This window comes from Rhinichthys klamathensis, unplaced genomic scaffold, assembly GCF_029890125.1.
Source record: "Rhinichthys klamathensis goyatoka isolate OS25496 unplaced genomic scaffold, OSU_Roscu_1.1 h1tg000127l_1, whole genome shotgun sequence".
Taxonomy (NCBI): Eukaryota; Metazoa; Chordata; class Actinopteri; order Cypriniformes; family Leuciscidae; genus Rhinichthys; species Rhinichthys klamathensis.
This window is the reverse complement of record NW_026606664.1, coordinates 4537419-4550906: the sequence shown is the minus strand read 5'-3', so window position 1 is coordinate 4550906 and position 13488 is coordinate 4537419. Positions and strand designations below refer to the sequence as shown.

The window sequence follows — 13488 nt, the reverse complement described above, 5'->3', positions numbered from 1 at the left end:
ACAGACAATCTCATTCTCACGCTGTTTCTCTCTCACACTCGTGTTTGAAAGTGTGAAGCAAGAGGCTCGAGATGCAGTTGAAGTGTGATGAGATCCACTGGGCATCAGGAGCTCTTTGACTAGCGGAGAACTTGTTCTGTCTCTACATAATGACCCAGACATCAGGGAACTAAATAGGGAATAAACATGGAGATTTGAGACAACAGTCACACACAGAGACACACACACACACAGAGACACACACTCAAGAGCACAACGATGAAGCACATTTGGACACTGTGTGAGACTCATGTACTAAATAAAAAGATGGCTCACACACTGCCACACACAGCTTATAAGTCTCTCTCTGAAGACGCAACATCTATGTGCCACACACTGCGGAGCGTGATATGAATCCAAGTTTGTTGTTTTCAGAAACCCTGCTGTGTAGTACAGTATGTCTAGTTGCCGAGTGTGATAAGAGGAATATGTGAAAACTGCGTGTTTTTAAATGTCAGAGCACTCAGATGTCAAAAACGACAAGCAGATTGTAGCATGATAGCGGCATTAAACTAAACTATAGTAAACATCACAGCACAATGAAACTAAACTAAATAACAAAACCACACAATGAAACTAAACTAAACAAATGAGCAGAGTGAAACAACTAGCCTAAATTACACAAAAACGGCACAATTAAACTAAGGGTGTATTCACACCTGCCCAATTGCATGAACATGAACCGACCCAATTGCAAGAAAGCACTGCGCCTTTGAGTTAACAGGCTTCCGTAGTCGGAGATTTTGGCATAATGGTTTGTGTTATTGTTGTTCAAGTGCGAAAGAGAATTCCATTCCGGCGCGCTGCCTGGCCACACGATATAATACTGTTGCGCGTCTTTCTGCGCGTCGTGTATCCTTGGAATGGAATGAATGAATGAGTGTGTGCATCAGGACATTCACATACAGAGCGTTCTCTTTAGTCTAATCGCGCATAGATGCAAAAAAGCTTTTGCAGTTCATATAATGTAACGATATTTACAATACAAGGATGATGCTGCGTTAAACTGGACAAACTTAATCGCAAGCGTTAACATTGACAGCACTTGATAGCAGTATATACAAAAAGAATCTCATTATTTGAATTTGTGAACAAAGCCCCTCTCTATGAATGAAAACTTTATGCCTTATCCGTCTTCTGCGCAGTTTCTTCATATTGCGTTTGTACAGAATAACACAAAATTAGTAAAATAACAAATATTGCAGCACGAAATATCTCCATGCTGAGCCTTTTTTGCACTTCCTGATTTCCCTACTTGAGAATCCTTGTCCAATGAATGGACGACCTTAGCACACGTGTGGTTTTGTTTACAAATTTTGGTTCACTTCCAAAAAGAGCAGTGTGAAAGCGAACCGTACCAAAAAAAAACTAAAAAAACATTTATTTGGACCGGACCAAAGCAAGTGACCTATCGGACTTTCCTGGTGTGAATACACTGTAAATCTAAACAATACAGCACAATGAAGTAAACAAAACTAAACATCTTAACAACACACAACCAAACAGAACATCACAACAAAGCAAATCTAAACTACACAGAACAATGAAACAAAATAACACAACACAATGTCACTAAATTAAGCGAAAAAAGACCAACTAAAATAACAACATAGGACAATGCAATTAACTAAACAACACAAATAAACGTAACACTGCATAACAAAACGAAACTAAACGACAAAACAGTTAAACTAAACAACAGCACACCAAATTTCAACTAAACAACGAAGCGGTGAAACTAAACACAGCACAACAAAACTAAACTACAAAACAAACTAAACAAAACCGTGAAATTAAACAACACAGCACAAAGAACTCAACTAAACAACGAAGCGGTGAAACTAAACACAGCACAACAAACCTAAACTAAACAACAAAACGTGAAATTAAACAACACAGCACAAAGAACTAAACAACAAAACAGTGAAACTAAACAAAACGAAACTAAACAAAACAACGAAACTAAATAAGACAACAATTCAACAAAACAATGACACTAAACTAAATACACATCACAGCACAATTACACTTAGCAAACCACAACAGCAAAACAAAATACAAACAATATAAAACAAAGCACATTTGGATTTGCATTCAACAATTTGTATGAACTCCACCAAACTTGTGTTGCTTTCTTTAGCTTTCCTAATGTTTCTGAAGATACAGACAGCATCATCTGCAGAGGAAGCGTTTGTAAAACTATTCACCGCATAACTTTGTAAAAGTGAAATGAGAAGCACGTACTGCAGTTCTCCTCGTCTGAATTGTCGCTGCAGTCGCTCTGGCCGTCACACCTCCAGTGGTCCGGTATACAGTTGTTGTCCTTGCAGCGAAATTCATGCGGCCCGCACGTCTTCTCATCTGCATACACAAACAAACAAAGAGTCCATTTGAATTTCCTTCTTTAATATCACTGTGTAAAATAAATAGGGATCCTGAACTAGCTTAGATAAACTAAACTATAACATGTTTTACTTTAAAAAAAAAAAAAAATCCCACAATATTCAGACTGTAAAACACTTAAATTGAATTAATTGAATTTAAATGTAATTTAATTTAAATTGTTTCATAGAAAATGAGCATTTTTGTGATGGTGATGGTTTTCATTTTATCACATATATTGGTATATTAATATTTTATTAGTAAATGTTTACTAACGTTGAATGTTTTTCCGGCAATCTGCCCGTTTTTTACCGTAAATTTAACACTTTCCCCCCCCTCCCAGGATCTCACAAGGCCGAATCAAGAGCACAATGGTGTAAATCACATCTTCCTTTTTCTGAAATAATCAACATGCTAATCCGAGCTCGTTTGAGGACAGGAAATCAGGAATGCAATTTCCCCTCATCTGAATGTCGGCGACGACTAATCCAACTATCTTGAGAGATGATGAGAACATAATGCATGATTAATTGACAATCACAATGCTGTGTTTGAGTGCTAATTCCCCGACTTAAAATGACATTAAGAGAATTTTAATTTGACAAGAACACTGCTGGAATATTAAGATTTGTCCCCAATATAGCTTTAGGGCTATATCACCTTCAGGTTGGAAACAAGAGAGAGATTTGCTCATTATAACTAAATAGAGAATGATTATACCAATATGTTTTTAAACTCAATTTTATAGGTTTGAAAGAAGAAAAAGATTCTTCGAATTAAATAAAAATGTGGAAAAATTAACCACATATTTACATGATTTTACTAGCTTGTTTGTTTCAAGTTTGACCAACTTTCAGGAAATGCAGTTGTTCTGTTACAATATACTCTGATTTTGAACACAAACAAACACGGTAGGTGTATTGTGTTAGTATGTATGCTTTCAGTGTGCTACGGCTAATTAGCTTGCGCCGACGTGCTGCCAACGTGAGGCTGATCATGGTGAATAATTCAGAATAAATAAATAGGATCATGCTGAGATGTGAGAGGCCACATCCAACAAACTAAGAGCAGTGTTCAATACGTCAGAGCGAGGCAGCATGCTGAATGTTTCATGAGAGCTCAATCCAATGATCCATTCTTCTGAAACAACATTAATGTGGATCTTTAGTTGTGATACAGGGTTGGCAGGAAAACACATCGAACCAGCTCTCAGCCATTCAAGCCAGAGCAACCAATGAGAGCATGCAGTAATGTGCTGGAACTACATTAAACTAACGCAAAACACCTCAGTATCAACAATAATAGAAACATGTTTTTGAATTAGGACAGTCATAACCCTCTTAATACTACCTGTTGATACAAACAGAAAAACTAAATTATTTTTCAAAGTATGTATGCATTTTTACATGTTTGCATGCATGTTTGAATAATTAGTTGGAATATTTTAATAATTATTTTAAATTATTAAATATATTATTTAGGGATGGCCCGATACCATTTTTTTTCAAACCGATACGAGTACGAGTATTTACATTTGTGTACTTGCCGATACCGAGTACCGATACCGATATTTCTACCGCAAAAGTGATAGGCTCCCAGAAAAGAAGACGACTATTTTAGAACACAGGTCAGAAGACTGTTTTTATTTTCTTCTCTGCTTGTTTTAACAAGTCTAAAAAAATAAAAATAAATTGTAAAATAATAAATGTATTAACACACAAACCACTGTTAATTTAACATAAAAGCAAGCAGTTTACTGCGTGCATGGGCATGACTGAATGCACACAAAGTGCGCACCCTTAATAAATCCTAAAAGCTGACAGTTCATCGCGATCTCACACATCTCTGTTATTATCAATGAAGCTGACTGCACAATCAATCTTTCATAATATCCACACTTTGTTTGTTATAATTAGAGGATTTGCCAGCATACAGAATTCAGCACTGAACAAAAAAGTCCGTTTTGAGCAGTGAGGGGAGTCTATCTTAAATGCTTCTGATTGGCCATTGCGTTCAAGAAATCAACACATATGTCTGTGATTGGCTACATCGCTCAACGCTGTAACCATGTTATGAATAGAAACTCTGGCCTGTAAATCGTTTCTATTTTGTTGTAGTTGTTCTTGTTGCTTTTCTGCAAGAGATGAATAAAAATCTATTAGTTTTTATGTTTTATTCATAGATATTTCTAGTTTGCGGGAGTCCCGCGAATCGTTTTATTCTCCCGCACCCGCACACACAGAGTGAGTGCATTACCGCCCGCGCGCGCGCTCGGCCATCAATGATGCGTCTTCAGATGTTTAATTAGATTGCTGGTGTTAAACGATGTACTTTCTTTCCCTCCTCTCGACACCTTAGTTGAACATAACTCACAGTCTGCCTTGCTGTTGTCATCATCCCTTATCTTGAAATGAGCCCAAACCGCCGACATTATACTTTCCTATGCCTCAGTTCACCTCGACAAAGCTCTCGCGGCGGCCAGTTTCGTTTTGCAAAATGTACGTGGTATCGGTGCGTGGTATCGGCAAATTTTTATGAGTACGAGTACGAGTATATGAGGACAGTATCGGCCCGATCCCCGATGCCAGTATCTGTCACGGTATACAAATCCATTTGCTTCCTTCTCGTCTCGTGTTATTGTTGTTGCATGAAAGCACGTGTGTGGTGGGCGTGAGTGAGTGTGTGTCATTCCTTGATCCGCTCCAGCTGATCATCATCTCATCACCAGCTGCAGCCGATCTCATCTCACTATTTATGCTCACAGTGTTCTCATCTCCATTGTCAGATCGTTGTTGGATGTGTCCGTGTTCCAGTCTTGTTCCTGAGTATCTCGTCGTGTGTTCCTGTGGATTTCGTCTTGTTCGTGGATTATCGTCGGTTGTGGATTTCACCGGTTGTGGGTCGTTCCTCGTCTGTCTTCACTGCACCACTTGGGATTCACCACGCTGACCATCAACGTCCCTGTGTCGCCATCCACGCCCGTGTCTTTCTGTCTGGACTTCCATTTAATAAAGTTTCTTACCTGCTATTGCTTCCTGTCATCCGTTAAGTCATGACAGAACGATCTGACGCAACCATGGAAGCAGCGGGTACGTCGACATTTAGTCTGGAGGATTTTGTGCAACACAGTATGAGAAGAATGGATTCGCAGGAGAAGAATCTGAATGACACGGGTCGTGCGGTTCAAACTTTGGTGACACAGGTGTCCGAGCTGACCCAGCAGATTCTACTTCTTCGAGCTCCCACTGCGCCGCCCACACCAGCCGTTCCCCCCATTCCACCTGAGGTCCCAGCGCACGGTGAACCACGCCTACCCATTCCAGAGAGCTACGCGGGTGAGTCTGCATTCTGTAGAGCATTTTTGACCAGATGTGCCATGCATTTTGCTCTACAGCCCAGAACATTTCAAAACGAGCAGGCGAAAGTGGCGTTTGTGTTGACTCTACTAACCGGCAAAGCAGCGCTGTGGGGGACGGCGGTGTGGGAGAATCAAGATCCCTGCTGTGCCTCGTTCCCGGCACTCTCCGCGGAGATGAGACGGGTATTCGATCGTGCTTTCGCGGGGAGAGAGGCCGCTAGGGTGCTGGCCGACCTCCGTCAAGGTGAGAGGTCGGTCTCGGATTTTTCGATCGAGTTCCGAACCCTGGCGGCCGAATGTCAGTGGAACGAGGAGGCGCAGTGGGACATGTTCCTGCATGGGTTGGCTGACCGTGTCCAGAGGGAGATCTACGCCCTGGACCTACCAACAACCCTCAACGGCCTCATCGAACTGGCTCTGCGGGTGGATGCTCGGCTGGCTAGGGTCGGGAGCAGAGCTTTGTTCAACCGTTCTTCAGGAGGAGTCGAGGAGCAACGGTCCAGCGGCAGGGACACGGTCAGCCCAGTCGTCGATCACGAACCCATGCAGGTGGGTCGTGCTCGGCTTTCCAGGGAGGAGAAGGAAAGGCGGAGATCCCTGGGCCTTTGCCTATACTGTGGAGGCACGGGACACTTCGCTTACAACTGCCCGGTAAAAGGCCAAGCCCGATAGTAAGCATGAGGCTACTATCGGGTGGGATCTCCGCCAAGAAGACCTCATCCACATCTACTCTCCTTCCTGTAAGACTGAGATGGTCAGCTCACCAGCACGATTGTCGAGCACTTTTGGATTCCGGGGCTGAAGGTAATTTTATGGACAGCACTTTTGCACACAAATTTCAGATTCCCCTCAAACCACTCACACAAAGGATTGATGTTCACGCACTCAACGGCCAAGAACTCCCCACCATTTCATTTATCACGGAAAACATTACCCTCATCACTTCAGGCAACCACTCCGAGACTATTAGTTTTTACATTCTGGATTCACCCCTGGCACCCATTGTTCTTGGACATCCCTGGCTCATCCATCACAACCCCCGAGTGGACTGGCAACATAAAGCTATACTGGAGTGGAGCAAGGAATGTCATAAGTCTTGTCTCGTGTCTGCCTGTCCGTCTGTGCCTGTTTGTGTGTTTCAGGAGGAGGTTGGGGATTTGTCTAACGTGCCCGAGGAGTACCACGATCTGAAGGAAGTGTTCAGTAAGTCTCGTGCTGCTTCTCTTCCTCCTCATCGTCCCTATGACTGTGCCATAGATTTAATGCCAGGTAAGTCTCCGCCTAAAGGCAAGCTATACTCACTTTCTGTTCCTGAAAGGGAGGCTATGGAGAAATATATTTCTGATTCTCTGGCAACCAGGTTCATCCGCCCTTCCTCTTCTCCAGCGGGGGCGGGGTTCTTTTTTGTGGGGAAGAAGGACGGGTCTCTGCGACCTTGTATTGATTACCGGGGGTTGAATAACATCACGGTAAAGAATACTTATCCTTTGCCGTTGATGTCTTCAGCTTTCGAGAGGTTGCAGGGAGCGTCCGTCTTCACGAAATTGGACTTGCGTAACGCTTATCATTTGGTTCGCATCAGGGAGGGGGATGAATGGAAGACTGCTTTTAACACCCCCAGGGGGCACTTTGAATATTTGGTCATGCCGTTTGGGCTGTCCAACGCTCCAGCAGTCTTCCAGGCACTGGTCAATGACGTGTTACGAGACATGATAGATCAGTTCATATATGTTTACCTGGATGACATATTGATATTTTCCTCGTCTCTCCAGGAACATATGCAACACGTCCGACGAGTGCTTCAGAGGTTGTTAGAGAATGGGCTTTTTGTCAAGGCGGAGAAATGCGATTTTCATGCACAGTCTGTTCCTTTCTTAGGATACATCATCTCGTCTGAGGGAATGCGTGTGGATCCTGAGAAGGTTAAGGCTGTGGTAGAATGGCCAAGTCCAGATTCCCGTAAGGCCCTACAGAGGTTTCTGGGGTTCGCCAATTTCTATCGACGTTTCATTCGTAATTTCAGCCAGCTAGCCGCGCCTCTGACTGCCTTGACCTCCCCCAGCACTCCGTTCAGGTGGTCAGATACAGCCGAGGCTGTATTTGCCAAACTCAAGAGCCGCTTTGTTTCAGCTCCCATCCTCATTGCCCCTGACTATTCACGGCAGTTCGTGGTGGAGGTCGATGCGTCAGAGGTGGGGGTAGGGGCAGTCCTGTCCCAGCGTTCCCCCACAGACGACAGGATGCATCCTTGCGCGTTTTTTTCCCATCGGTTATCGTCAGCTGAACGCAATTACGACATTGGTAACAGGGAGTTGTTGGCAGTCAAGTTAGCGTTGGAGGAATGGCGTCATTGGTTAGAGGGCTCGGGGGTACCCTTTTTAGTCTGGACTGATCACAAGAATTTAGAATACATCAGAACTGCCAAAAGATTGAACTCCAGGCAAGCTCGGTGGGCACTTTTTTTCGGACGTTTTGATTTTTCTCTCTCGTACCGCCCGGGGTCTAAAAACATCAAACCCGACTCTTTATCTCGTATTTTTGATCCTTCCGAACGCCCGTCTACTCCCGAGTGCATTTTACCGGAGAGTCTATTTGTCTCCACACTCGTATGGGAGGTCGAATCGAAGGTCAAGACGGCCTTAGAAGGGGTAACGCCTCCGCCCGGTTGCCCACCGAATCGCTTATTCGTGCCGGAGGGATTAAGGTCTGACGTCATTCAGTGGGGTCATTGCTCCAACGTGGCTTGTCATCCAGGAGTTTTTCGTACTAAGTTTCTAGTCAAGCAACGATTCTGGTGGCCACTCATGGCTCGTGACATCCACAGTTTTGTTTTGGCTTGCTCGGTTTGTGCCACTGGTAAAACTTCCAATCGACCCCCAGATGGGCTCCTTCAACCGCTGCCAGTTCCTTCGAGACCCTGGTCCCATATCGCTCTCGATTTTATTACCGCCCTCCCGCCCTCCCAGGGTAACACAGTCGTTTTGACCGTGGTGGACCGGTTCTCGAAGGCAGCTCATTTCATTCCCTTACCCAAATTACCCTCAGCTAAGGAGACAGCGTTGACAGTCATTGACCACGTCTTTCGGTTACATGGCCTCCCGATGGACGTGGTCTCTGACAGGGGACCCCAATTTGTGTCCAAATTTTGGCAAGAATTTTGTAAATTACTGGGGGCGACGGTTAGTTTATCCTCAGGGTTTCATCCCCAGAGCAATGGTCAAACCGAGAGAGCCAACCAAGATCTGGAAAGGGTGTTGCGATGTTTAGTCTCCAAGAATCCTTCCTCATGGAGCCAGCAACTTTCCATGGTTGAGTACGCCCACAACACGTTACCAGTGTCGGCCACGGGCCTATCTCCGTTTGAATGTAGTTTAGGTTACCAGCCACCTATTTTTCCCAGTCTGGAATCCGAAGTCGCGGTTCCCTCCGCACACGCCTTAATCCAGAGGTGTCACCGCACTTGGACTAGAGCCCGTGAGACTTTACTCCAAGTGGGGGCGCGCACCAAGGCGAGGGCCGATCGCCACCGGTCTAAGCCTCCCATATACGTCGTCGGTCAAAAAGTGTGGCTTTCTACTAAGAACATTCCTCTCCGTTCCGTCTCTAATAAGCTTGCTCCCAAATTTATTGGCCCGTTCTCTGTCACCAAGATCATTAGTCCGGTGGCAGTCCGCCTTAGTTTACCTCCAGCGTACAGGAGGGTACACCCCGTTTTTCACGTTTCCAAAATTAAGCCTGTGTTTCGTTCACACATTAATCCGCCAGTCCCGGTTCCCCCCCCGCCGCGTCTCGTAAATGGGGATACCACCTATTCGGTTAATCGTATTCTGGATTCGAGGCGGAGGGGACGCGGATTTCAGTACTTGGTGGACTGGGAAGGTTACGGTCCGGAGGAGAGAAGTTGGGTTCCTGCTAGAGACATTCTGGATCACTCTCTGATCGATGATTACAATCGACAGGTAAGGAGTTCTGAGAACGTCGGGAGGCGTTCTTAGGAGAAGGGGTACTGTCACGGTATACAAATCCATTTGCTTCCTTCTCGTCTCGTGTTATTGTTGTTGCATGAAAGCACGTGTGTGGTGGGCGTGAGTGAGTGTGTGTCATTCCTTGATCCGCTCCAGCTGATCATCATCTCATCACCAGCTGCAGCCGATCTCATCTCACTATTTATGCTCACAGTGTTCTCATCTCCATTGTCAGATCGTTGTTGGATGTGTCCGTGTTCCAGTCTTGTTCCTGAGTATCTCGTCGTGTGTTCCTGTGGATTTCGTCTTGTTCGTGGATTATCGTCGGTTGTGGATTTCACCGGTTGTGGGTCGTTCCTCGTCTGTCTTCACTGCACCACTTGGGATTCACCACGCTGACCATCAACGTCCCTGTGTCGCCATCCACGCCCGTGTCTTTCTGTCTGGACTTCCATTTAATAAAGTTTCTTACCTGCTATTGCTTCCTGTCATCCGTTAAGTCATGACAGTATCGGTATCGGGCCATCCCTAATATTATTAGTATAGGCTAAAATTAGTATAGGCTAAAACAATTTAATTTTAAATTTATATAGTAATTATTAGAACAATACAAGTAATATTTTTATTATTATTATTACTACTACTAATAAATCAACATTTCTACATTTCTTAATATGTGAATAATTAGTAATAGTCCTTAAAATAATAATAATAATAATAATTGTATTAAATATTTTTGAATGACTGATGCTAATGCCATTTTGTATCATTATTACATTTTAGTATAGGCTGAAACCTAAAAGATTAATACAATTTATATTTACTAAAAATCCAAAAGATACAAAATCCCAAATTATACTCAACATTACTGAAATCTAAAAATATAATACAATGTATTCATAATTAATATTTAACAATATCATACTTACATAATTTGTCTGATTACTTTAATAATTATTTAAAATATTAAATAAATACATTTCAATATTGCAATTAATTATTTTAATTACTATGCGAAATAAATAATAACTCAAGAGCCCTGCATTCTAATCGAGTCCATTGCACTCAGTCTTTTTGTTTTGAAAAACCATTTCCTATGTCCATGTCCATTAAAAATCCTGGTCCCCTTTTCATCTCTGTCAACCTATCAATACGCCCTATTGATGTCTTCTTTGAATCTTATGCATTCACCCGTGAATGCTTTTCATCTTAATATCTTGTTAGGAAATGACTTGTTTTCAATGAGATGTAAGCAAGTTATTGATTATTTAGAAGATGAAGCTCCACTCTTCTTATGGACATTCAGCACTTAGAAAGATCCTCATGTTTAAAGATCAATACAGTATTATGCTGGGTAAATGTGAATATCCTCTCAATGATACAAAGTGCACAAGTGTGTTGAGTACCTAGGGAAATACATCTTCCAGAATAACAATATCGTCCAAGATTTAATTCCGTAGGAATTCCGTACGTTCTTCTAGCGCACACGGAGAAACACTCATCGTTACGGAAGAAAATAACCTCATTGAGGACTAAAGCCTTTTGAGACTGAACATAATAATCCTCACAATTCAACTAAATAAATAGTGAGCAATTGTATTAAATAAAAATAATATAAAAAATAAAAACAAATTAAAATATTGTAATATTAAGTATACAGTTATAAAAAATAAAATGATGATTAAAATAATGAATTTAAATAAAAACTTTATGAAAGGAAAAACAAACAAATAAATAAATACTTAAAATATTGTAATATATTAGATCAAATTATATATTTATACAATTTTACAGAGCATTTTCGTTTCATTGCACCCTGCAGGCAACTTTATGTAATATATAATTTAAATGTATATTTTGGTGACTAAGAAAGCTTTGATATGCTTTAAAGAAGAATTCTGCAGTGGAAAACTTTCTTGAAAGTCCCAAATGGCAAAATTACAAACTTCAGCCAACATTCTTCTTGCGGTGCACTAAACGTTCCCTGTAATGAAAGCCAGAGTGTTCCCTTGGAGAGGTAAATGGTAAGATCCAGTGCTGGACAGAAAATGGACAGCACTTATGAAAAGTATTTCGGATTGATATAAAGTTAAAACGATTTACAAGACAATTTGTCACGGCTAGATGCCACATACTGTACTTGCCATTACAAACCTGAATTGAGAGACGTTACTAGCAATAACATGAAAACAAAAGAAATTGCCACAAAATAATGAAAATATCTATAAAAACATATTTTCATTATTTTATTGAAGTAATTACATTTGAAATATGATAGTTATAATAGTTGTATTGTATTGTTTTTAATATAGTTGTTATACAGTTAAACTTTTTTCTTTTTTTCAAATTATTTCAAACATTTTTATACTTATTAAAGTATCACATCATTAGTTTAGCACCATGCATCAAGTTAAAGTTGATACTTCTCAAGCAATGAACCTTTTCCCCAGAAAAATACACTTTGTCTACAAGCCAAAGCAGCTGCTTCACTTGAATCCAGTTCTCATTACAGAGGAACACTGCTCTTTAAAAACTGAGGAAAACCAAATAATCTGCATAATTATAGTACACTAAATGTTCCCTTCTGGGCCCGATGGAGAAGGCTAATCGGTTAGCTGCTCATAAAGCAAACACAATGCAACCTGACAACCCTCGCCCTGAGAACACGTTAGCGCTTGGTTGGACAGTTTTCGGCAAAACGTCTCTTAACGCACTAGCTTATCCACAAAACCTCAAGATTAGAGTAAGAACTCCAAGAACTCGGTTATGAAAGCGATCTTTATTCATCCGAGTCAGCCCTCTGGGTAAGCAGTGGGTGCAAAATTAAAGCAAATGGAATGTTTTAGGAGTTTTGACTTGCAGAAAATTGCACTGCAGTTTAACGAGGATATTTCTGGACGTGATGATGAGCGTGAGGTAATGCGCGACGACGTCGACGGACTCACCGCAGTTGGCCTCGTCCGAGCCGTCGGCGCAGTCGGGGTCCTCGTCGCACACCCACAGCTTGGAGATGCAGTGCATTGTGGTCTTGCATTGAAACTGGGACGGCGAGCAAGTGTTCTCGGCTGGAGAAATAAGGACATCATGTGATCAAAACTTTGAGAAGATAAACCACAGAATAATCTCAAGTGTTTTATTCATATTCGAAAGTTGCTGAGCCTTTATTCTACTCAACGCTTATTGAAACACCAGGAGGGAGTAGAACCATAAAGAATCAGTAACAGACTGCAGAATACGGTCCTTTAATCTCCCCACAACACCTCAGAAATAAGTTCATGGATTGTGCGTAATAGCAGGAACATTACTCGCAGCAGGCGATTTGAAGTCCGACAGTGATTGTCTTGCAATTGATTGTATATAAAGAGGTGAATTTGCACACAAGTGCTGCTTTGATGGCTGCAGCGGTGGAGCTTTAAATGAGAGGAATTAAGAGTAAGGATTTCTTAGAGAGGGGTTTTGGTGCTGACTGTTAATATGGTAAAACAACACTCTCGGCATTGTAAAACACTCGCTCCTTGAGAGGTTAGTGGTGCTTGTAACTTTATCGTGTTTTTTCTTCTTTTAATTATATAATGATATATCGCTGCATGAACATGGCCATTATTTTCTACATAATGCATGTTATTGCTTGCTTTCTTTTGAACTTGAGGTTAAATTATGGTTCAAATATAAAACATATCCCTGGATAGTTTTTGTAAGGTTCACCTGGATTCATTTCTGAACATTTTAAACTTTTCAAAGCAT

The 13488-nt window shown here is 41.8% G+C and overlaps 1 protein-coding gene across 4 annotated transcripts in view; it reads right to left on the bottom strand.

Moving 5' to 3' along the window:
- Positions 1-13488, bottom strand: part of lrp1ba (low density lipoprotein receptor-related protein 1Ba) — a 320154-nt gene that overhangs the window by 41569 nt on the left and 265097 nt on the right. For all 4 annotated transcript variants that reach the window (XM_056256617.1, XM_056256618.1, XM_056256619.1 and 1 more), the window contains 2 exons: positions 12690-12809; positions 2284-2400 (listed from right to left, as the gene is read on the bottom strand). In XM_056256617.1, the coding sequence (XP_056112592.1) occupies positions 2284-2400; positions 12690-12809 (237 nt within the window). The remainder of the gene's footprint in view (positions 1-2283; positions 2401-12689; positions 12810-13488) is intronic.